We start from the raw sequence: 25,795 nt of genomic DNA on the forward strand, positions 1-25,795 counted from the left end.
TATTTGTCCAAAACGCTACAGTACATTCTGCAGACTTAGGAGAGGACCTACAGTGGAAATACATGTGAATAACATCTTCTACTAGCTGCGCATTCTCTCTTTTTCATTTTCTATCCACTGATCCCATATGTTTATATTTTCAGGAGGCTTCCCCTCATAGACAGAGGGTCACAGTGTCATTTGAGGATTTGATGAAATGGAAGTCTGTGTGACTAATTGTCCTTAAAATGAGGCTTGACCCCTGCTTAGGTTGAATCTGCCTGGTACAGGAAAGTGAGCCGTCCGCCGGGAGAGATACTTAGTAACCCGGTGGGCTCACTGAGAAATGACTCGGGGGGGCTTTCGGATGCAGTATGTCCATTAGGAGTGCTCCTGGGACAGCCTCTCCTGTGTACACCTGTCTGTCAATCAAACAGCCAATCAGTGGGACACCCCAGGGTTCCCACATAAGCAAAAAACAGCGAAAAGTTTAAACTAAAGATGGCTTCACATCTAGCTGAGGAAGTGAAACACAAATCAAGTGTTGAGTGGCAGTTAAGTTGTCGTCTCCACAGATAAGTGCGAGGAACAGCAGTACAACACTTTTCCTGTACGCCGTTCATTACTGGAGTCCTGTTGCAAAACGTTTGAACTTGATGCAATATGCTCGCAACAATACGAGCAAATGAGATCGCTGCACAGCTTGTGGATTGCATGAGATAAACCGTCTGTCTCTATTTTAGCTTCTTAAGAGGCACTTTCATGATATGTGAGGTCTTGAGACAGCTTGTGTTTCTGCTGAGCTTATTGGTAATCGCAGATTGATGAAAGAAGAGGGCAGGAGGGCCGATAAGAGCGAATATGTTCTCCATCGGTCCCTAGGTGTAATGACTTAGCAATAATCGCTGGATGATGAGGACCCAGGGCGCTGTGTACAAGTCTGTGTTGATTTGACAGCTGATGGGGGTTAGAGCATCTCAAACTGCTCTGAACAACCAGCCTGCACGGCAGACCAGAATAGCTCACAGTGCTGACAGCGAAAAGGATTTTTTTTAAATGTTTTTTTTTTAAGCGAGAGGAGCCAGTGAAGCACACACGTTTGTGCATACTACGGTATAATAACTTCCCCAGCTCCAAAAATCCCCCTAAGTCCAAAAGCCTATCTGGAACAGCCCCGAGCCGGTCCACTTAATGATGGTCCTGACATTTCTGCCCACAGCGTTTATAATGTCACGCTCTGCACCCACTCACTGTTTGAGTTTGTCTATGATGTGGCAATTAGGATGGAAGACATTTTGAAGAGTGGGAGAGCAACCTGCCCAACTGTGAGGCGTCTGTGACGAAGGGGGAGACGGGATGTCAAGCTCAGATTATTATAGGAAGGTGGTAAAAAATATTGCCACGAAATGTGAAGTCAGCGTCAGCTGTCCCTAAAGTCATGAGACACAAGCTGCTGGTGTTTCTATTTACCGTGTAAATGATGGTTATCTATAGTGTGATCAATTGTTTGTGGTCTTTGAACCAGGAAATCTAATTTCACGTGTGTGAGAGCTTTTCTCACCTTTACTGTATCCAGAGTTTCAGAAGAATTACATTAAAATAACATTTAAATATGACAAAATGACACAAAGTATTAACTTTAAGCACATTAAATCTCAGTCAGGGCTTTTCCCACCTGTTGGGACGCATGTTTTTAAAATGTAAACATCTCCCACGAGCAGTGTATGACGTGACATTTCAATATTTGGTTAATTTCCTATATTGTTCATGTTTCATGTGTGACAGGATATTAAAATCTAATTCGAGAAGAGGAGAAACTCCTGACGACATATCGACAACTGGAACACGTTACGCTCTTTTCCCTTTCCTATTATTTCCAAGACGGACTTTCATCACCTCTTTATAGTCATTTTTTTGGTTCTGTTTGTTGGTTGGATTACAGAGAAACTACAGTTCCTCTTTTCATGAAACTTGGTGGAAGTGGGCCGAGGAAGAAACCCGTTTAATTTTGGAGCGTATCCAAATCACGGGGAGGATACACACATTATTTTTCACTTATGTAAATTGCCTTGGTGGAGGTCCCTGCAAGTCTTTTATGGTTTTAGTAAAGCACTTTGTAATTGTTGATTTTGATGAGTGGAAAATACCACAAACAAACAACATTTATGATACAATTTAGAAAGATTTACTGAGGCATCTCCATATTTTCACCATGTTGACTGTTTACTCGGAGTTTCACTTCAAAACACTATTTATTTCCATACAGTTACAAATAACACAAATCTTCTAAAAACATTGGCGTAGTAATAAACAATTAAATATTAAAATGTTGATCAATATTCATATCTGACCGAAGAGCTCCACGCTCTCCTGGGCAGATCAATGGAGAACATTCTGAGGTATCCACAGATTTGTCTCAGACAGAGGAACACAACGATATGAACGTCAAAGCTGTCAGTGACTCGATAAAGCCACCAGGTGGCCACAAACAGCCTCAGCTCACTACGGTAAAAGTCACGCAAACCTGACTAAGATGGCGGCCGTCTCCTCCCGAAGCTTCCCTGTGATTGGCCGTGAGCCATGAGCAAAAATGACAGATTAGTGAGAACATAGCTTTATCAGTGTGACTGATAAGTGTATAGAATAACTGATCGTTTCCAGCGATACGAAGATAAATCTTCTGGATCTTTTGAAAACAACTTGCTCTTATATTTCCGAAGGTTATATTTGTACGACTTTATTGTTAAAGCACGTAATAAGACATCGTTTAGACAACATACAGTTAGTTTACGGATTCTAAAAAGCTGAAGACTCGATGTTTGGAAAACGGTACAACATGCATATCTTCTGAACAGAACATCTTCCATCAAGACGTTTTGTAAGTACACCACAGGGCTGGACCCGGTACCAGGTCCGTCGGGCTCAAGAGGTTAAGCTTGTGTTAACCACAGACCTTATTTCAGACATCTAACCAAAAGTCCAATAAAAACAACCCATTGCCTTCCAGATGAAGGAACTCCTTCCTGGTTTATTGGACTCATTCCTGCAGAACTATATGGAGCACTAAACACTTGTACTCTGTTTTCTGCACTTTTATTAGTCGAGGACACTCACAAACACTCACGTCTGTTTAAATGTCATTATAAAGTCCCCAGCAAGTAGACCCATATAAATAGAAAACATAAATGCATTAATAATAATGTAATCTTACTATTAACAAACATTTTACAGTCTCCTGAAGGTGGCAGGTTTGTTTCAACGAATGGATTTGAATAAAACACATTGTGAATACACACAATACATCCTCTGCCCAACCAGCACCAGGCTGTTAGAACATGAGTTCTTTGGCCCGTCACACTGTCTGGTTAGGATTAATTATTCTTAGATCATTCAGTCCAAATCACCAGGACTGTTGGTGACGATAATATTCTCAGGACACACAGTTAACCATCAGCCAATTAAAAGCTCCTCACTGAAAGCCTTCAGGATTGCCGTTCCCACAAATCCTTCTTCTATCCTCGTCCAACAAAACAAGGGTTCCCAGGGAAACGGCTGCGTTCAGCTTGTGCAAATATTTAAAACCGCGACTCCCTGGTTGGTTACAACACCGGGGTCATACCGACCCATCAATATCACAGTCTTGGCAAATCCTCACCATGTACTGATATCACATTTGAATACTGATGTGCAACCTCTAAAGGTTATGATGATGAGTCATAAAAAGCCTGATCAATTTCCAATGCTTTAGTTATTTTTAAGTGATTTTGAGAAGCCATCTGTCAAACTATTCTTAAAGGGATACTCCAGCAATTTAGTACTTTCATGAAGTTGGGTGAACTACAAAAGATTCATAAAGAAAGAATCGTCAAAATCAAAAACAACAGAGGCTGAGATGTAGAGGTGAAACCCAAAAAACACTGGATCCTACATTTCCCATAATGCAACACAACAGCATTCTGTTAGGTAATTCCACTCTGCTTAAATTTTCCTTCCCAAAGAAATCAGACTTTAGTTAGCTCCTGCAGAGCCACAGAAGACACTAAACACCTGCTGAAGTGCTCTTTTATTAAATATAACGTCATTAAATTATTATAACCACATTAAAAGCAAACGTCAAGCAAAGTGATAAAAGCCCTTTCGTGTAAAAAAATAATGGTATTACACTAAACTCAACAGAAGGCCAGACAAAAGATTGCAAGAGAAGTTTATGTGGCTTTTTTGGCTTTTTGTACTAAAAAAAAAAAACACACATTTAAGTATTTAATCACTTTAATATGAGAGACTTTCCAATTACGGTTTTAAATTTATTTTCTACCAGAGTTTTGTCGAGAAATGTCACCGGCAAAAAACGTTGACCAGGTCGGTTCAGATGTTGATATTACATACAACACAACTTAATGCCACTGTGGTAAAAAGATGACAATCTTTACTGAAATGTATCCATTAAGACGTGTTTCTTTATAAAACTCGTAAAACAACATCACCTGGGGGAGGTCCCCCCCCCGTGTGTCACTTTACAGGTCGTAGCCGTCCCTGGAGAGTCTCACGATTTTATTTTTACATTTCTAATCAGAGTTTCAAACTCAAATTAAAATGTTCATATTTAGTTCTTGAATCTAACAAATACACTAAACCATGTCATGTTACAAGTGATCGGTTGCTGAGGCGGGTGGTGACACAATGGAAACCCAGGTGTGTGTTCTTGGTGCATATAAGCACTTCCTGCGAATTCTCACAATAAAAGAACCATTTCATCCGCAGTAATCTGATTTATTTTCTGAGTGTTGGCTAATTCACTTACACGTGGTTCAATCTGATTATACGTTGTGAGTCATGAAGGGGAAGGGAAGTGGATGAACAGCGGCACTACATTTTGTCAAGGGAGACATGAAGACTGGCTACTACACACACACACACAGTTTTCTCTGTTCATGTTTAGGGGTAAAGAGAGGACCCAGAGGTGCACGAAACCGCTGCTCTTTTACGCAACCCTGTGGTCCTGCGCAGGTGTTGCACCGTTGACCAGCGGGAGCGACTACAGGGAGAAGCCGCACATCACCCCCTGCCCCTGCCCCCCCCCCCCCCACTGCTGTTCTTAAAGTATATCAACAGCCAGTCAACCATGGAGATGTGAAGTCAGCTTCAAAGATGGGACTAGCAGAGCTGAAAGCTTAACCCTCCAAAGCCTGGAAAAAAACTGATAAATTGCATGGCGATGCATGAGCAAACACACACACGTTTGTACTCCTACACTTACATATACACACAGACATATATAAAAATAGAACAATGACCTGTCAAATGAAAGAAGCAGGTGTGCTGGATGGTGAAGCGTGCTGGCATATAAACATCTTGCTCAGGGTGAAGCTGGTGCAGCTGAAGGTGATCTGATCGACATGGGTTCAGCCATCAGCGCGACAGACATATGGAGCCACACTGGGCCTTGCTCGCCAGATTTCACACATGAATTCAAGTCCAGTGAGCATGACAAAATGCTTGATTCTCTACTAATTTTGCCCGCTGGGCTTGCATACACATGCAATTCCAGACAAACACGCACACATATACAGAAGTTTGTAATGACCTTCTGGGGGCGGGTCTGGATTTTACACTACAGCTCATTTATTACATTTTTTTAAGCAGAGAGAAAGCTAACTAACTAATCACAGAATCATTTAAATAGCACATCGTTCCTTGTGACCTGGGCGTTACAGAACAGGGCTGAGAAGTTCAATAAATGAAAATTAACACAATCGTAATGTTCTACAACGATGACTTACTGGTGAGGGTTTCAGAGTCCGAGGGGAAACCTTCAAATTTCATTGTTGTGTCTAAAAAAGATCTAAACTATAAAAAACATCCAACGTTTTTCACATTTTATTGATATATAAACAAGAGAAAAGCGGCGAACAATCACATCTGAGAAGCTACAACGAGGGAACGTTTGGCATGTTGCTTGGCAGTTGACTTAATTGATTATTAAAATAGTCTCGGCTAGATTAATGTTCCATTAATTGTTTAAACTCTAATTACAAAGACACTTTTTAAGATGGATTCTTTGTCTTTTAACATCTACCTGTCTGTTGCGTTATGGCTCTGGAGGCACTGTAGTTCTTTCTTTTCTTTACAGAAATGAGAAGACAGACGATTTTAACTCTTTGCTAGTATCTTAAAATCTGCGGTTGAAGAAGAGGAGAGCTCAATGCAGAAATCGAAGCCCGACGTGGGTCATTCTGGAGTCAGAACTTCACTATGTTGCCTTGGAAAACACGGCAATTTTGTTTTCAACTGCAGTAAACTTTTAGCCTTAAGACTGCGTGTCAACTACGAACATAACACTTTCAGCAGACAGGCAGAAACACGCCAGAGGCTACTTTGATTTCTACAAATATATTGATATAACATTCTGTATATGCTGACATTTTCCAGCGTCCTCATACTCTAAGTTGTTTCCTTGGAAAGTTCAGCCTCACCAAACATTTTAGTATGAAATTAAACTATTGCATTACATAATACATTAAAACAATTATTCAAAAGCCAAAGTTTATATTCCAACACTTGCTTTGAAGAAGGACAGTCCTCTCAAGAGATCTCAGTGAAGTCTAAAGAGCCACGAGGCAAACCAGCTGTTGCTCTCCCGATCGGAGCGTCTCGCTATAAAATAAGTGCCTGTAAGCTCAGACAGAGCTGTGTACTTTACATGAAGAGTAATTAGGAAGAGGAATACAAAAACTGGGTTATCCCCGGGGGCGAGGGTCTTAATGGAGCAGATCATTTCGCCATCAGTTGGAGATAGGAAGCCCGCGGTGCTCCCATCACAGTGCGAGCGCTGACGGAGCAGCGACAGGTCATCAGGGACGAGATGAGCACCGCTGATTTGTCTCCGTCTCTTTTATACGAGTAAATCCAGGAGCTGAGGCTGAAGAAGACTCGTGGCGTCGCTGCCTGTTGCAACTACAGTCGGGAAGTGTGCTGCATGCTGCCCACACTAGAACTGCGAGGCGGGCCTGCAGCTTCTCTCGCAGGAAATCAAGCACGCCCTTTCACAGTTTACTCAAATATTAACAATCGTCATATGGAGGGTTTGATTTGATGATCTCCAGCTCCTCCAGGAAACACTAATCCCAAGGCAAATAATCAAAAACTAAAAAGCCTCAAATGCAAAAATCCCATCACATATGAGTTTTGCAGAAATAAGCGAGGGGAATTAAACACTGCATCATCACGAGTGTAATCACGAGTGTAATGACAACCCTGCTTGGGAAAGAAGGCATTACATCTGTGCTTATCGAACTACTACCTCGGGCATGAAGGAGCCAGCAGCAGGCCGAGCCGCTGCTCTGCTGGAGAGCGATAGGAAGACGAGCGGAAGCATATGCAGCGTCCGCAGAGACGCCAGATGTAACCAGTATCTTCTCATATGTGACTCGCACACAGGCGTGAAAAAAAGAAGTCTGAAAATCCCTGTGGAAACAGCAGAATTAGCAACTCCGTGCGACACCCCCCACCCCACCCCAAAACCCCATCCATCTTCTTATTTCTCGTCACTCGCGTCATCTATCACCGGGGCACGAGGGACACGCTTCGTGTTGCTGTAGCCTAAAGTGGAAAGTGACGGCGGGTGGGGCACAGCTGTGGTTTTGCAGCTGTAGCCTCAAACTCCAATCAGTGAGGACCGTGTGCTGCGGCCAGGTACATTAAGCACTCGGAGACTAAACGGCTTGTAGGAATAAAAAGTGTTGGGAAACAGCCGGCGACTCTGACGCTCTTCCGTGTGTGTGTGTGTGTGTGTGTGTGTGTGTGTGTTCCTCATGATGATTATGCCTTTTGATTAGTCTTAATTATCTCACATTCCCCCCCTCTTTCCTCTCCGCAGCCTCCTCCAGGGCAGACACAGACATTGACGGATAGTAGGCATGCTACACCATCCCGAGAGGATGGGTGGAATATTTAGTTCATTTGTGTCCGCACCCTGGGCATCAGTGGAGAATCATCTTAAACAAGGCCAAGTCTTTCACCGAGGGAGCCGCTTGTCAAAATGCCCAAAAAAGAGGAGGTTTCAGGAGAGGAGACACGGCTCTGTGATAGAGAAGTGTGATGACCCCGATGAGGCTTTGAAACTTTTGGAAGGACTTTCTTCCTTTATGTAAGGTCTGGGTAGATGCCCGGCAGGTGGTAGAGAGTCCTTCAGCACAGTTTACAAAGGCCTGGTGAAGGGTTTTCTGAGGGGAGTTCGGTAGATTACCAATAAAGATACACCAGTGTTTGGGTACGAGATGTTTGGGTAGACTTTAAGCCTTATCATAAATTGACTAAATGTTTGCTTTTATTGCTGTTAATCCAAATAAAGACAATTAGCAGAGTTCTTGATGGGATGGAGCTCTAAGGCGAGCGCAGGTTGTGAGAATAAGACAAACCTAGAATAACATTATGTAATAGTAATAATGTAATAAACGTGCTGACGTCTGATGATGTAAGTTGGATCACTTGTTGTTGCTGTTGTTGTTGTTGTTGTTGTTGTTGTTGTTGCCGGGGGAGATACTGATGGAGAGAAGATGGAGAAACAACCAGCAACCACTGATATAACTTAGTGCATACAGAAATCAGTTTACTCTTTATACAAAAACCCTTCAATCCGAGTCCAATCAAGTCTTAATAACCAGCGAATAACCCCGGCCAGCTTCCTCTTACACAGGCGACGTATCACAAATCAATATTAATGCAAAATGACATAAAACTGAACATAAAGTTTGGTGAAGAACAAGCGAAAAGGGGAGAAAAGAAGGAGCACATTTACTCCTGAGCCAAGAAAAAGAAAATCATTTGGTTGTTCAGCTGGCATTTCACACTCCGGCAGACAGCTGTGGCAGTTATAAATATCTGTATCACGAGCCGGGATCTGTATCTGTGAAGAGAGCTGAACTGCCATCGGCCGCGCTGTGCTTCTAAAAATAGCAGGCAGGCTGCCGACTCTGCCTCAGTCTCCACTGGATTTGATTAGCCCTGAAAAAGCTCTGCCCACCCCACACCCCTGACACTGTGTGTGTGTGTGTGTGTGTGTGTGTGTGTGTGTGTGTGTGTGGGTCTTGTCTTCAGGCCAGGTTCTTTCTCGCTGCACACAACCGCAGACACACTCTTCATTGTTAAGAAATTGCTTACATGGGGTTTTTAAGTGTGATCTAATCTTCTCGCCGCCATGTTTAAGGTTAATAACTCCGTATATAAACAGTGACAATCTAAAAACAAATAATCAGACAAGAACTAAATGTGGTTTGGATTTTCCCATGTGGACAAATCAGGGTCATTTTGCTCCATGTAATGCGAGTTCTCCTTAATATTTTCATAAGGTGAACATGTGTCGTACATTGTTCTTTGAGTGTCTTCCACTGCCCCAAGTGGCAAATGCAGCGATCAACAGATTTTGTTGATTTACTTCCCTATCTTCGACTGATCGTCAAATCATGTTTTGGTATTGTTAGCTTCATGTTAAGAGATGAATGTGACTCGGCTGCTGATTCGGTGAGGAGCAGACAGAACATGTTGTGCCTCCTCCTGCTGATTTAGAATCCTTCATAAATTCTAAATATATTATATATTGATAGTGCTACGTTCTTACGAGAGAGCTCCGATTATTGAACGTATTCTTTGGTTTTGAAACCGGAGCTTTATGTTGTTGTGCTTTAGTCTCCCTGGCTCTCTGCAGATGTCGCTCCGGTGGATAATGGATGGTGCTTAGTCTACATGATGATTTATTAACGTACACTAAAAGGAGATCGATTGAAAGCAAATGAGTCATTGTATTAACATTATTGTTAATAAACTAATATTTATACTAAAAGTGAACAGGGTCTATCTGCATCACTACTTTATACAGAATCTGTATATATTTGCTGAGTCTAGTGAGATCTACAAAGGTCTATCTCCACATGTTCAAGCATCATGTTAGTATCACAAAGGTGACAACCAATAGCAGGGCGGGAAATGAATCACGTGATAATTTTAAGCTTATTCAAAACGTTTTGCTGCCGACTGTTTTATATGTAATATAAAAGTAGATAGTATTTCAAGTTAAGATCATTAGTAGTTCAAGTTAAGATCATTAGTAGTTCAAGTTAAGATCATTAGTAGTTCAAGTTAAGATCATTAGTAGTTCAAGTTAAGATCATTAGTAGTTCAAGTTAAGATCATCAGTAGTTCAAGTTAAGATCATCAGTAGTTCAAGTTAAGATCATTAGTAGTTCAAGTTAAGATCATCAGTAGTTCAAGTTAAGATCATTAGTAGTTCAAGTTAAGATCATCAGTAGTTCAAGTTAAGATCACCAGTAGTTCAAGTTAAGATCATTAGTAGTTCAAGTTAAGATCATTAGAAGTTCAAGTTAAGATCATTAGTAGTTCAAGTTAAGATCATTAGTAGTTCAAGTTAAGATCATCAGAAGTTCAAGTTAAGATCATCAGTAGTTCAAGTTAAGATCACCAGTAGTTCAAGTTAAGATCACCAATAGTTCAAGTTAAGATCATCAGTAGTTCAAGTTAAGATCATCAGTAGTTCAAGTTAAGATCATCAGTAGTTCAAGTTAAGATCATTAGTAGTTCAAGTTAAGATCATCAATAGTTCAAGTTAAGATCATCAGTAGTTCAAGTTAAGATCATCAGTAGTTCAAGTTAAGATCATCAGTAGTTCAAGTTAAGATCATTAGTAGTTCAAGTTAAGATCATCAGTAGTTCAAGTTAAGATCACCAGTAGTTCAAGTTAAGATCATTAGTAGTTCAAGTTAAGATCATTAGAAGTTCAAGTTAAGATCATTAGTAGTTCAAGTTAAGATCATTAGTAGTTCAAGTTAAGATCATCAGAAGTTCAAGTTAAGATCATCAGTAGTTCAAGTTAAGATCACCAGTAGTTCAAGTTAAGATCACCAGTAGTTCAAGTTAAGATCATCAGTAGTTCAAGTTAAGATCATCAGTAGTTCAAGTTAAGATCATCAGTAGTTCAAGTTAAGATCATTAGTAGTTCAAGTTAAGATCATCAATAGTTCAAGTTAAGATCATCAGTAGTTCAAGTTAAGATCATCAGTAGTTCAAGTTAAGATCATCAGTAGTTCAAGTTAAGATCATTAGTAGTTCAAGTTAAGATCATCAGTAGTTCAAGTTAAGATCATAGTAGTTCAAGTTAAGATCATTAGTAGTTCAAGTTAAGATCATTAGTAGTTCAAGTTAAGATCATTAGTAGTTCAAGTTAAGATCATTAGTAGTTCAAGTTAAGATCATCAGTAGTTCAAGTTAAGATCATTAGTAGTTCAAGTTAAGATCATTAGTAGTTCAAGTTAAGATCATTAGTAGTTCAAGTTAAGATCATTAGTAGTTCAAGTTAAGATCATCAGTAGTTCAAGTTAAGATCATTAGTAGTTCAAGTTAAGATCATCAGTAGTTCAAGTTAAGATCATTAGTAGTTCAAGTTAAGATCATTAGTAGTTCAAGTTAAGATCATTAGTAGTTCAAGTTAAGATCATCAGTAGTTCAAGTTAAGATCATTAGTAGTTCAAGTTAAGATCATTAGTAGTTCAAGTTAAGATCATCAGTAGTTCAAGTTAAGATCATTAGTAGTTCAAGTTAAGATCATTAGTAGTTCAAGTTAAGATCATTAGTAGTTCAAGTTAAGATCATCAGTAGTTCAAGTTAAGATCATCAGTAGTTCAAGTTAAGATCATTAGTAGTTCAAGTTAAGATCATTAGTAGTTCAAGTTAAGATCATTAGTAGTTCAATAAAAAGTCTTACAAATTCAGATTTATTAGCAAATATAATTTTCACTTTTAAGTTTCCTGCCACGTGGAACTTGTTTAAACATCTTTAGAGCTTAAAATGAAGCTAAGTTGCATAAAATACAGTTGAGGGTTGAATCTTCGGGGGGGGGGGGGGGGAAATGTCAGAGAGACTTGGGACTCTGGTGTTCCAACAATAGAACCACAAAGGTCTATCTGCACAATGAGTTTAGTTTCTACCCATAATGCACTGAATTGGCCCAAACAGTTAACTTCACTACCTAGTGTGCAGCATGTGATGTGTCAGCATGGGTTGGAGTTGGTTTTATAGTGTCCACGTTATGACCTGCTGAACTTTCAAATGCGTTTTTCTCAAAACTCGTCAAAGTGCAAATAGACCTTGTTCACCCTCAATTGACGATATTTGTACAATCAGACGCTCAGCACCCCCGTGCAGCCGGAATAGAACGATCCTTTGTTTCATAACCACATTTTCCCGCCACTGCGACGCTTTGACTGTGAGATTGGCCGTCGAATCAGAGCTGCGTGAAATGGCTTTAAGTATTAGTTGTTAATATATACTAATCACTCATCGAATATTAGACTCAAGAAGCTTCAATTTATTAAATGGCATAAACATTGAAAAATGCATTTTGTCTGACCAACTCTTCCAAAGATGTTCGTTATACAACCAGCAGCGCAGAGAGAGAGCACAGACATAACAATCGCACCAATTATTATTACTCTAGAGGTCATTTTAGAGGAAGAAAAATACAGAAAATCGTAACTATTCCTCAATTTTCCAGGAGTCCACTATGATCAAATGAAAGACCTCTGAATGTCTCTGAAACCCACTTTGAGAGCCCCTGTCAGAGAGATTACTGCACTGTCCACTCGAGTAATTTCCCCCCAATGACCACCTGAAATGGGACTATTCCATTTCATATTTGGCTGGGTGAGGAGGTGCTCGTCATATAGAGAATTGAGCTCCCTGAAACCACTGATGCAGGTAGGAGGAAGCCCAGTCACAGCCTTTTCTCTCTCAGACTGTCTGCATCCTCAGAGCAACACACACACACACACACACACACACACACACACACACACACACACACACACACACACACACACACACACACACACACACACACACACACACACACACACACACACACACACACACACATCTACATTCTAACAGCAATCTGGATATTGCAACAACATGGCATTATGAGGGGAGTAAGATTGCACCGGCTGCAGCTTTGAAGCAGCCTGGACATTTGAAGATAACCGGTGGGCGTGTCCGAGGGGCCGGCCTGCCCCCGTATCATAGCGTCACTTGAAATGCCCTCGATGACATCTGTGCGGTGAAGATAGGTCCCCAGGAAGGCGACGGTAGTGACTGCACACAGGCCGGCATTACGGTGCCTCATGGGTAATCACAAAGGCGGGATTATGGTATGCCGTTCCTTTTTCGTCTTGTTCCCAGCCTGTCACTCATGTCACCTCTCACATGAGTCTCCAGCTGATCCTCTGCTGCTTCAGTCACGTGCACAGAATCACAGAACACGAACCATAAGTGAGCTTGAACAGATAACGTGCTCCCACAGAGGACAGGCAGGTGGAATGAGACGTAAAGATGACGAGCTAAGAGGAGTAATTGACAGCGTTAAAGAAACAGAGTTGTGGCCCAACTCTCCTCAAGAGATGAGTCACTGAAAATGTGTAAATAATCGGCAAACCCAACACGTCTGAAGAGCCAGACCTCCTTCACCTGCGGAGGATCCATCCCACCCTGCCAGCATACACATTTCTCATGCCCACAGGTGTTCCTGATTTAGTGGGAGGATTGAAAAACGGGTGCTAAGATTGAGCGATGAAAGGTCAGTGAGATAAACATGTTGACTCCTCCTGTGCTGATTACAGATCAGGCAGGATGGATTGCGTCTACTCATAGTAGGCAAGCTGCAATGTGCCGAGATACTCACCACTCGCATAAACGAAACAATATATAGAAATGTTGAAACTCACGTCTGAGAATAGCGGTGGTACGATGGTACTCACACTTGATTGGCCCACGTAAGCTTTAGATATGCAGGGAACAACCTGCTTTACTGCTGGCCAGTTTGGCAAGAAGGTTTTCAATTTCCTCTGCATCTGTCCATCTGTCCTCCCGGCCAACATCACTTATTAGCAGCTAAATAAATTCTCTCTCATTCTGTCATGCACACACACACACACACATTGGCAAATCAAGCTCCACATAACAATAGTAGTATGTCTTTGCAAAAAGCTCTAATATATGCAGACACAGCTCGAAGAGGTAGCAATAAGACGGCTAAAAAAAGTTCTCAGCCGTGTATTCAAGCAACATACTGGCACTTCCGGCAAATCGGCTCGTTAGAAAACTGAGGACGAAGGCACTTTTGCCATAAATGTGTGTCTACCAACACAGAAGGAGACACTGACGACAAACACATATGGAAGAAAAGCATTGCTGGCCAATCAGCCAAGAAACAAGAGCGTCCATATTGGACGAAAAACAAAAAGAGCTCAGTGACAACAGTTTCTTTACATCTCCTGCCACACCTTTTAGAATTCTTGCTTTGCACACTATGGTTACGTTTAGGTAGCGGTTATGGTTAATTGCAAGCCGGTGACGAGAGGCAGAACTGGGTCTCGTGCATGACAGGCTGATATGCTACACGCCACCACTCCCGGTGAAAACTAATGACTCATTGTTGCCTTTTAGTTCTCGTCTGGCTCGTGTCCACTCTGTCCTGCAGACCGACTCAAGGTGTCGAAACCGCAGCTCCATCTTCCAACACGTGTAAATAAAACGGCAGATTAAAGTTCAGCTGTTTTATCACGGACCGACGACTCTTCCTCACATCAGTGAAAACTTTCTCCAAGTTTTTATTTCTTTTATAGACGAACATCACCAAACGTATTGCGTTGCATAACTTCTACGTGGTGCCTGCGTCAGGTGGTGGCATGGTGCTGTGGATTTGAGTCCACCGGCCCAAAACAATACAGCGATGAGTCATGAGTCACCCAGAATACATTTACTACAGTAAACAGGCAAATCAGTCCACATCCTTCTCCTGAACAGACAGTGGAATGAATCACCCGGGTGTCTACTGTATGTCCAACAGCATGTCTACAAAATTAAAGGAGAAGGAGCTCACATCCTCACAAGCTGCTTCTCAGCAGACTTCTAGCAGGACAAAGGTCTTTGTGTAATTGGCTTTATTAACTATGGTTCCAACACCATATGTTCTGCTATAAAAGTCAGAGCTGCCAGTCACACCCCGCCTCTAATAAGCCAAACAACTGATTAAAATGTCCAGCTTGCCTTTAACAATGGCTGCTCCCCCCCCCCCCCCACCCCTCCCCCCCTTACTGCAAAGGTCTTGGATATATAACAGGTTATGCAATACATATTCAATATTGCTTTTCACCTGCAGTGTTGCTGTGCAGCATGAGGAAGATGTGTCAGGATGTGAAGTAACACTGTATCAGAGGAATCTGCTCTTTACAAATGTCAGAATCTCCAATATCCATCAAAGATAAACGTTTAAACGAAGTCTTAAAACATATACTTTTACCTTAGCATTCTCTTAATCTATTCAAATATATTTTATATACCCTCTTACTGTGCTTTATTAAGCACCTTGTATTGCAACGTTGCACGAGATGCTGTGTAAATAAGTTACGTTTCTAAGTTTCAGTGAGCTTTTCATAGTTTTCTAATTGTTGATGTTTATCTTCCATTATGTACACAACAAAATTGTGTTTTATTATTTGATTAATTTTGGTAAAATGTTAAATGCATGCCTTGTTGGAAGTTATATACAAATACAAATGTTTTTAAAGTAGTAAAGAAACACTGAAAATTAAGCAATAAAGGATCGTCACATCTCTGTGAGCCTCTTGTAATGGAAAACCTGTGCTTCTGCTGCCTGTAGGGCATAACTAATGTGAACTGGTAACATGATTTCCTGGAACACAATGTCATTATATCTAGAAAAGTTGTGTTTAGTCTGACTAATGTTTGCTGTTCTGTGTAAAAGCTGGTGAAGGAGTATCCTCTGCACCAGGACTCATCATCCTGACAAACCTTTATAAAGAAAGTCCGAAAAGTTTACTTTTTTCAAATGTGAACATTAGAAATCAATGTCGTCTTCTCTGCCGATGATTCGCAGAGGAGAGAAAAGAGTTTCTCTGGTTATGAAAGGTAACATAATGTGGCTGCAAACGACCCTCGGCTGGTGGACGCCCATTTCTGCCCCTTTGACTTCCACAAGTCCTCAACAAAAACTTCTCCCCTACTGCTCAGCTCAATCTACTGCATTCACATTACACCTGTCTTCATCTTCGCTGTAACACCATCTATTTCCACTCTATGCAGTTCCACACAGATTCTCTCATGTATGTGTTGGAGCCCCATCTGCAGCTTAATAAACTCAGTGCTCTTTCTGCAGCAAAACCAGGAGTTTGGAAGTAAATAATTCTTTAGTTTTACCTCAAATGTTGCAAAGAAATGCCCACACGGTACACAGTGTTGGTATGAAGAGAGAGAGGAGGAGGGAGAGTGAATATCCCGACCTTAGGATATATATATATATTCATTATCTGCAGAAAAGGTGCAGTGAGAATGCATTGTCCCTAAACTATGCTACAAACACAAAGGCTTGCATCTTGATCAATGACTTAGCCGAACAATAGCGCTCTGCACACACTCACCTTAATATGGCTGTACTCTGTCTTGCCAGACTCGCTGCTGACGGTCTTGGTTTCAGACCTGGGTTTGAGGACTTGGCGCAGCGGGCTGGAGATTGGCAGGCCTGTCACGCTGATCCCATCTGAAAAGACATCATGGCATCACACAGTCAGCAAAAAGAAAGAGCACAGAGACGAAGCTAACGTTAAACAGCGGCGAGCAGAGCATCGAACAGTCTCACATTGTTAGACATCAACAGTTTCGCTATTTTGTGATGAATTGTTTTAATTACTTTTTAATGTACTCACTTTCTCTTATTAGTCAGTAATCTTCTATGTTTCCTTCATTTCCCAAAGCTCATGTTCCTCACAATTACTATACGATCAAGGAAACGGGCGCGGACGTGATGCTTTTGATCATCTTAGATTTAGCTTATTACTTTCTGATGTGGGTTAGGGTTCCTTCCACAGCAAGAAGGATAAATATATGAATATAACAATATGAGCATCAACACTGATGAGAACGTTCTGTTCTGTAAACAGCTGTGACGAGCACACGCTGGACATTGTGCAGAGACAAATTAAGATTAGGATGCAAATAATAGAGAGACAGACAGACGGACAGACAGACAGACAGACAGACAGACAGGCAGACAGACAGGCAGAGAGAGAGAGAGAGAGAGAGAGAGAGAGAGAGAGAGAGAGAGAGAGAGAGAGAGAGAGAGCGAGAGACAGAGAGACAGACAGAGAGAGAGAGAGACAGAGAGAGAGACAGAGAGAGAGAGAGAGACAGAGAGAGAGAGAGAGACAGAGAGAGAGAGAGACAGAGAGAGACAGGGAGAGAGAGAGAGAGAGAGAGAGAGAGAGAGAGAGAGAGAGAGAGAGAGACAGACAGACAGAGAGACAGACAGACAGACAGACAGACAGACAGACAGACAGAGAGAGAGACAGACAGACAGAGAGAGAGACAGACAGAGAGAGTAGAGAGTTCCCCTGTAGAACAAACACAGCTCAGTGTTCGGATGCACTTTAATTGTCGGTGTTTGCATCGCTCATCACGTCCCAGCGGCCTCGTCATCATCACAGCTGTGGTGAAGACTCCACTTCAGGTTCAACCTTTGTTCCTCTACAGTTATAGTTCTCGGCCTTAAAGCCAGTGTTAAGTTTTCTGTTGTAAAAGTAAAAGCATAGAATTTGAAAAGAATTGCAAAAGAGAATGGAACCCATTTCACTGAACACTTGTATTTAAAGGCCCATGAAGGTTTAACATTAGTTACAGCTGGCACCAGAAAATGGAAGGTCGTCTGTGGCCCGCCTTTGTTCTGAAAATGTTCATGACACACAAGACAACAGAGCAGCAGCGCTAAGCTTCACCTCCCCGCAGCTAAACAGTCGATTGCAAGTGTATTAGGTACACTTAGCCAAAATGAATGCACTCTAGTCTTACAATTGCTGCTTTTAATAAAGGTTATAATGTTCAGCGAGTTACCTCTAAGGTCATTTTGGAGGCTGTAGTTTGTGGTGTTAATGAATTGTATTGCATTATACTTACATATGTGTATTTTTTATCTTAATATACTATGGTCACTGTGGTAACTGGCCTAAAAGTTATTCTTTAAATATTTTAAAAAGATAGAAGATCTCAGATCCCAGTTACAACGAGCATGTGGAGAATAAATAAATGATTTTATATTTGTGACCTTGAGAGAAGCAGCGTGGACGTGGTAGCAGCTGCACTATCAGCAGCTGCATAAGGCACCACCACAGGGGCTGCTGCTCTCAACCCACTCAGACAATACTCAAAAATGACGCCCAGAGCCCAAAACTCTGACGTCAAAGGAATCATATCGCTGTCTGACGTCAGTGGACTGCTAAAGCCCTGTAATTTCCCCTAAGAGAGGGGAAATTACCAGCCTTTGCAAAGGCTTCGCTATTGAGTTCACAATAGACTTTTACAACCACAAGCAAGATCGGTCAAATTCAACCAACTGGAGCGATATTTCAGTTCAAAAGGAAAAGTAAAGGCAGACGAGAGGAGTGGAGGGAATGAATATGTTGTTGTACTGATTAATGCTTAATTTACCATGACAAGAGGTAAACAGGGAGGAAGTGTTGAGTTTATATTAACAGCAAACAGCAGGAAGAGCAAATGAATAAGGGTTTGTCTCCAATAATAGAACAAATAAAGAAACTTATTCCTTTATATTAAATCTCAGCTATCTCTTCAGGGTGCCATCAGCCGGGATCAAAGCACCAGAAGATCATGTAGAGCGAAAACAGATTTCCTTCTTGCATCTTTTATTTTAAATAAATAACAATGCTCGAATGCAAAGATGCTTTAAGCTCTGCCGACCTCTGCATGCGTTCTGCTGTATCCAATAATAACCTCAAATAAAAAAGGTTCTCTCTCTCGACGGGACACAAACCGATCGTGTCCGATGTCCTCATGTGTGACGGCTTAGACTAATTATGAGGAAACTGCATTACATTCGTTTACAGTCTCACAAAAACTCACTGGGAGCAAGTCGGGTTCAGAGTTTGGGCGTGTGAGGAGAAGCTGGCGAACGATCGAAGAAAAACTAATTAAAACAAGTAAAAAAAAAAACATTGCCGTTTAGCACGTCAGCGCGTTCTGTGTCATGCGTCGGTCGGTTGGTTTGGTCGTCGCACCGTTTAAGTGTCAGGACAGCTTTTAATTATTGCCGAACGTAAAGACGTCTGAAACGTACCGATTAAAACCCACTTATTCTAAAGGTAAGGACAGAAGCACATTAAAGTGCCGACATGTGTAACATATAATTACATTTACAATCATAATTTATAATGGGTTTATTTTACAAACCAATATTTAAAATAAATAAAAACACTAACACTTCAACACTGAATGAGTTATTACTCATCACATCACATGCTTTTATACACATGCCATTAATGTCGCTGCTAAATATGAAGCTTGTTGACATCTGCACTTTTCTTTATTTGTATTCCTGTGTGTGAGCACACGGCGCTGCAGTCTGAGGCGATGTGCACCAACAATTACAAATAACTTTGAGGTTCAACCCTTTGATACACAACATGAGTCGTGACCCGAATGAGTTTTAATTGTAAATATCTTTGCAATAAATTACTTTAATCATTCAGAACTCCAGGAAACTTGTTTTTGATCATCACAAAGTCTCATTTTCATTTTTCGTTTTGTATCACTACCCTAACTGGTTTGCATAGCTTGTGTATCAAAGGGTTAAGTGAAGGTCATGCATCCGACTTTTCTCAAGAACACATGTAGGAACCATCTTCATTTCTACATCCTGCTGCTAAACACATCAGATCTAGACTTGGACTTGGAGTGGCAGAAAAGTAAAGACCCGAAAATACAGACAACAGTTTTATACTTTATGAGCTGCATCCTTCATTAGGGTACGCAGCCGGTTGCAGGAGATACACAGACTCGTCGTGTCCCGTGGCACACAGACCGTGTGAGTAATGGGCGCCGTGATTAACGATGGCATTGCTCACAATCATCCCCTCCTTTATGCCCTCCTTCCAATCAGTAGCTGTCTAGTTTTCTGTCTAGCTGTCTCGGGGAGAACAGGGTGAACTCAGAGTTTCTATCAATGGCCACCTTGCTGCATGAGCTTAGGTACAACAGCACTGCGAGTGCCACGTCTGTAATAATTGTGACAACATCAGCACAGTGCCGAAGGTGCATGATCTCTGCCGCGTCACATTTACGAGACTTTTTCCCGAAGGTAGATGCATCCGGAAAATATGGAAAATATCACTTACAGTGTAAACATTAAATATCCTGTTCAGGGGAGATAATCATGAGGATGGAAATGATGTATCAACCAGTGCTTGAGCTGAGCCTCGTTCAACACGTACTGTATCCTGGAAAGAAGGACAATTAAATGTTTCATAACTGGGAGTAAAACCACTTTGACAGATACTGTAAATGTGTGTTATTTCCAGGCATTAGACACACCATTAATCCAGATCAAGCGATGACAAAACAAGATATTAAAGCACTAAGTTAGAGCGCCTCGTTCAAAACCACAGTTATTCTGAGCATCATTAGGCTTCAGTCCTACAGACACTGGGAGGATGGGGTCTGCGTGATGAGCAGAAACCTGTTAGGTAATATACAAAGATCTGAACAAAATGATTACTGTCATTACAGAAAGCCATTCCAGTTTGTCTGGACGCTCCATTAAAGTCATCTGCAAACAGCTGCTGCTTTGTTTTAACAGCAGTGATGAATAATGAACGTCCTGAATGCACAGAGTTTTTCTCTCTACCGACGTACCTTTAACTTCAGGAGCATACAGGCCTCAGAACTTCCACACATTGTCTAAGAACACCTTGTGATGGCAGTCTGTTTGTGAGATCACCTGTCAAACAGTTGCTTTACTCCGGTTTCTGTAGGTTGCAGTCTTATCTGCGCCGGTGCAGCCATGGTGGCTATCACTGCTCAGGATAGCGGCTCAGTTCTATATATTTCCAACAGACTGGAAGACTGGAAGTGGAAGAGAACACTTCCTTTGCTACTAAAGCAGGATTCAATGTCAGATTACTGTTGCAAATATGAAACATGAATTTCTAGCGTCTATAACAAACCAACATTCTGCGATACCTTACGTGCACCTTTGTAACACTTTGGGTAACTGCCAAAAACCCAAGAAGAATAACTTTAGGAGATACAACAATAACAAGTTTAGCTAGCCGGCTAACAATAACAACCATGACACCAACACATGGAGGACTCCCATGGATGAACTACATCGTCTTCACTGCCTCTCATTCAAGCTCTCTCTCCCACTGAGATCATTCTGTGGAACTGATCAGGGATCAGATAAACGCAACAACCAGTCTCAGTTGTAATTACCACCTGGACCTCCAAGGTGCTTTGAGCAATCTGATTTCAATCTGTATCCAATGCTTCTTAGACTCATTTAAACTGAACCTTTTCCATGTTTGAAGTTTCTGATCAACAAATCTGAGCGGACAATCAATGTCAGCTTTCAAAACAGAGTTCTTTGGACACATGTTGGTCAGTATTAAAAAAAGTAATGAGGGTTCGATACCCAGAAAACACAACGAATATAAATGGTTTATGTTGAAATACAACATTACTGACAACAGAGAGAAGTGAACATGTCTTTAAAAAGTGCTCTTGGGGGCTGGAGTTGCAAGTTAAGTCATTTAAAACTAACTACACAAGTAGGACAGCAGTTCATTGTCCCGCTGACGTCGATTGAGTACAAAAAAAGAGAAAACCTGTACCAGAGCGTCTGAATGCGTCTCCCTCTCTGTTTGAGTCATTTAATTCATGTTGTTAGCAGCATAATGTGTTTCTTGTGTCTCCTTACTTTGTTGTTGATGGAGACATTTACTGTGGAACAAGTGGTATTAAAGGAATAGTCCAGATGTTTTTAAGTGCCGTTGCTGTCAGGCAGCCCTTTCTGAAGCTGTTCTGTGTTTTCTCCAAAGCTACCAGACTCCATTGACAAAAAACAGCTATTTTACCTCACAGAACACAGGAGTTGCTGGTCTGCCGCTGCCTTCATCAGTAACTTTGTTTGTGTTGTGTGACTTTTGTGAATCCAAACTAACCCTTTAAAACACCAAAGTCACACAACAACACAAACAAAGTTACTGATGGAGGCAGCGGCAGACCAGCAACTCCTGTGTTCTGTGAGGTAAAATAGCTGGTTTTTGTCAATGGAGTCTGGTGGCTTTGAAAAAAGCATAGATGGGATATAACTGGTTCTAAAGACAAAGTAAAGCAGTGAAAATATTCTAAATATAGTGTACACTTAAAGTGATATTGATTTCTTCTGTTTTCAGTTGGCTAAATTAAGTTTAGCTGCTGCTCCTGTTTCTCCAAACTTGGGGCGTGCCGACCGCCATCTACTGTAGGTAACACACCGGCTGAGGGTAAGTACCTCAAACCCAAACTACCCCTTTAACGTAGACGGTAGCACTGTCATTAGGTACCACACTCGCACCATTTAACACGATAATGCTCGCCAAGACGCGGACCATTAGTCCTGAGTGATGACATCACTTCCATCTGATCCTGAGTTATGGTGTCGTGGTCTCGAGCCGGACCCAAAGTGAGGGACAAACTCGTCTGAGGATAAATCAATGAGGCTCGGCCTGTTTTGAATGTACAGCTGAAACAAATGACATGGAGTGCAGCACTGCCAGGCATCACCACAGTTAAGGTTGATGGATTGACTCTCTCCACAATGTGCATATAAATACAGGCGGATCAATAAATAGCACATAATTAGAGAAAGATTCCAGTAATGAGATGGATTATCACTCAGCACATTCTGACCGCTGTGAGTCACGGCATACCGATCCCCAGCTTCAGTGCGGCATGACAAACATATACACCTTGGTCACACGAGGGCTGCAAGACATCTGAGCTCACGTTATATTTAATACAGAGGTGCTGATGTTAACACAATGTACCAGCAGCAGACACATCAGAGAGACTCCGACACACACAACAGAAGCTGTGAGCTATCATCTACCCTCAGGCTGCGGCGCTGGGAGAAGAGAAGGCGTGAAAGAGGAACAGAGACACAGAGTTTATATGTAGATGTTTTCACCTTGGCAAAGAGGAGAGCTTCATATTCATCCCTACAGTCACACTTATTGTCTTCCATGAAGTGGGAGGGAGCAGCTGATGTTATTAAAAAAATGTATTAAGACTATTTTCATTGGGTTCTGATTGTATTGACCTACTCGCTGCTACCAAGGATAATGAATGTGTATAATGCAAACCGCTTTCAACACGTCTGAAACAATGGGCAGAAAGTGTAAAGGTTCTCAGTGTAGCATTTTCAAATCTCAATAAGATAAAATTTGATTTGTTGTTATAATTGCTGTAAACAAAACAGTAATTTAGTGCAGTCGTCTTATTTTACCTTTTATATAAATACTGGAAGTATCACCTTCTGTCTCGTCTGTTCGATCGCACACAAACAGAAATGTTTTGTAGTCTTACGGTGATTCATGTTCTAAACTAAGTACCCAGCTGGTTGTAGCCTCATATTTACCATGTAAACATCTAATCTAACAGGAAAGTGAAGAAGGCTGTTGCTATGCGTCCCTTCCCCTGGCCACTCCTCCCCTAAGATGACGTTTTTCTTTTCTTACAGCTTCCATTCTTAGCTTTTCTGAGATATAAATGTTCCTCTTGTTGTAAACCTCCTGCAGGTGTCTGTCTCAGGTTCAGAGAGTTGTCTGCAGTTAATGGCAGGGTTGGCAATTCTTCCCGTCTGTGTGTCAAAGTGTCCTTGAGCAAAGACACTAAACCCAAAAATGGCTTTTGATGGGTCAAATCAAACGACTTGCATCGTGCCTCAGCGCCCTTGGTGTGTGTGTGTGTGTGTGTGTGTGTGTGTGTGTGTATGGTTGAATGAGAATCAGATAGTAAAGCACTTCCACTAAACGTGCTTTATAAATGCAGCACATTTACCACCCACTTACTGTCCATTCCTCAGAGCTGGGAGGAACCCAGTGGCACAAAATGCCAAAATGCAAAGATTTAGAAGAGACAAGCAATTTCTTGGCCGTGGTTTCGTTCATAAACTGCATCAGCACATTACAATAATGCATTAATACACCGTGTGATGAGTCATACCAACATGTTGTCGGCTTTGCTGAATCTTAAATGATTCAGCGTGGCGTAGAAAATAGAAAAAATGAACAATGACATGCATCATTCTTCTACGTTTGTCTTTCTGCATAGAGATCAGTGCCTGGCCTTGTATGAAGACGACTAATTAGTGTCACAACTGAGCAGCAAGGTGCATCGTTCCACTCAGACTCATGAAAATATTGTAAATGGAATTTAAAACATTGTTTGTGGACAGAAAAACAGATTTAGCACAATCAATACTCCCAAAGCTTTTCACGGCATTGGACTTTATTTACATTAATTTACCACTAAAATGGAACAATGTTCTAAACTGGCTTTAATATTGAAAATAAATGTAACTGTTTTGAAGTACTTGTTGGTATTCCTACACTGATAAAAGTCTCTGAATACCTGCATTCATGTCAAGGTCTCTAAATGTCGTATATAATACCAAAGATAGCAAAAATATTCTGTCTTGTAAAAAAGTTAAATAGTTTGACACGTCGGGAAATACGATTGTTGAAGCAATTATGTACAGATTAAACAAACAAGGTACAATGTGAGCAATTAGTCAACTTTACAAATGCTTTTTTTTTTTTTTTTTTGACATATCCTGGCGAGCCGTTTCCCCCGGCGTGCAGTCTTTATGCTAAACTAAGCTTATCAGCTCCCGGCTCGGCTCCGCAGACACGAGAGTTGTATCAATCTTCTAATCCACCTCTCGGCAAGATGGCTCGTAAGCGTATTTCGGGAAAATGTCAAACTGTTGATAGTGAACCGTGCATCACTAAAGGACTGAAAAGTAAGAAGTGTGGCTGGTCTGATTCACTAATGCTACAACATGTATATGTGACCATGACTAAGCATTACAAGTGAACAGTTGTTGAAAGCGTCTGTTGTGCCTAAAATAATCAAGTTTAATTAGTAAAACTGGCAGAATTTATATAATCTGCAAACACAGATGAGCAAACTAGAAGGAGGCACTCTGAGGGCGCAGACCTCTGTCAGGGCTGTTTCCATAAGTGAGAAATAAAACGTGTATCCGCCCCGTGATTCGGATCCGCTTCACAATTTAATGGGTTCTTCCTTGTTCCTTGCTGCACGCTTACATTAAGTTTCATGACATTCGGTAGTTTTCCCGTAATCCTGCTGACAAACAAACCAAACCCAGAACATAAAACTCCGGCGCTGAGGAAACAACTGTCGTTATGCAAATAAGTCAATCAGCAAACAACAAACTTTATTACGGCGATCATTATTGTATTAGAGGAAGATATCATCAAATGTGTTTAGCAAAAACTGCATCCCATAGTGTCACCATAACAACTGAATCCAGAGCTGCTGTTTAGACTGAACTGAGTCTTATCTCCTTAATTCAGAGCCCCATTTATTGCTCAGCTAATTAAAACATTGAATCAGTTTGGCTTTAACGACTTCATGAGGAGAGCGGCGCTGGGGCTGAGATAAACATGCAGCATCGCATGTATAAAACGCATCTAAACACACACACACACACACATACAGTATGTGTGGTGCAGGAGCAGGTCCATATTGAACACTCATAAATATTTATCAGCACATAGTCGGCGGTGAAGAGGTTCAACAGTCTGAAGAAGGAGGCTGAGCAGGAAATATGAGAAAGACTGGAGACTCTTCGAGGAAGAGGAGAATGTCAGACTTTTGAAG

General features: G+C 41.3%; 1 protein-coding gene and 1 long non-coding RNA gene across 4 annotated transcripts in view; one reads left to right on the top strand and one right to left on the bottom strand.

Moving 5' to 3' along the window:
- The window catches only part of trappc9 (trafficking protein particle complex subunit 9), a 169,787-nt gene that overhangs the window by 86,760 nt on the left and 57,232 nt on the right, over positions 1-25,795 (bottom strand). For all 3 annotated transcript variants that reach the window (XM_029442845.1, XM_029442844.1, XM_029442846.1), the window contains one exon: positions 16,483-16,601. In XM_029442845.1, coding sequence (XP_029298705.1) covers positions 16,483-16,601 — 119 coding nt within the window. The remainder of the gene's footprint in view (positions 1-16,482; positions 16,602-25,795) is intronic.
- Positions 13,115-22,972, top strand: LOC115015491 (uncharacterized). The gene is made up of 3 exons (XR_003832997.1): positions 13,115-13,619; positions 22,303-22,392; positions 22,942-22,972. It is a non-coding gene; the product is annotated as an uncharacterized LOC115015491 (long non-coding RNA).

This window comes from Cottoperca gobio, chromosome 11, assembly GCF_900634415.1.
Source record: "Cottoperca gobio chromosome 11, fCotGob3.1, whole genome shotgun sequence".
Classification (NCBI taxonomy): domain Eukaryota; kingdom Metazoa; phylum Chordata; class Actinopteri; order Perciformes; family Bovichtidae; genus Cottoperca; species Cottoperca gobio.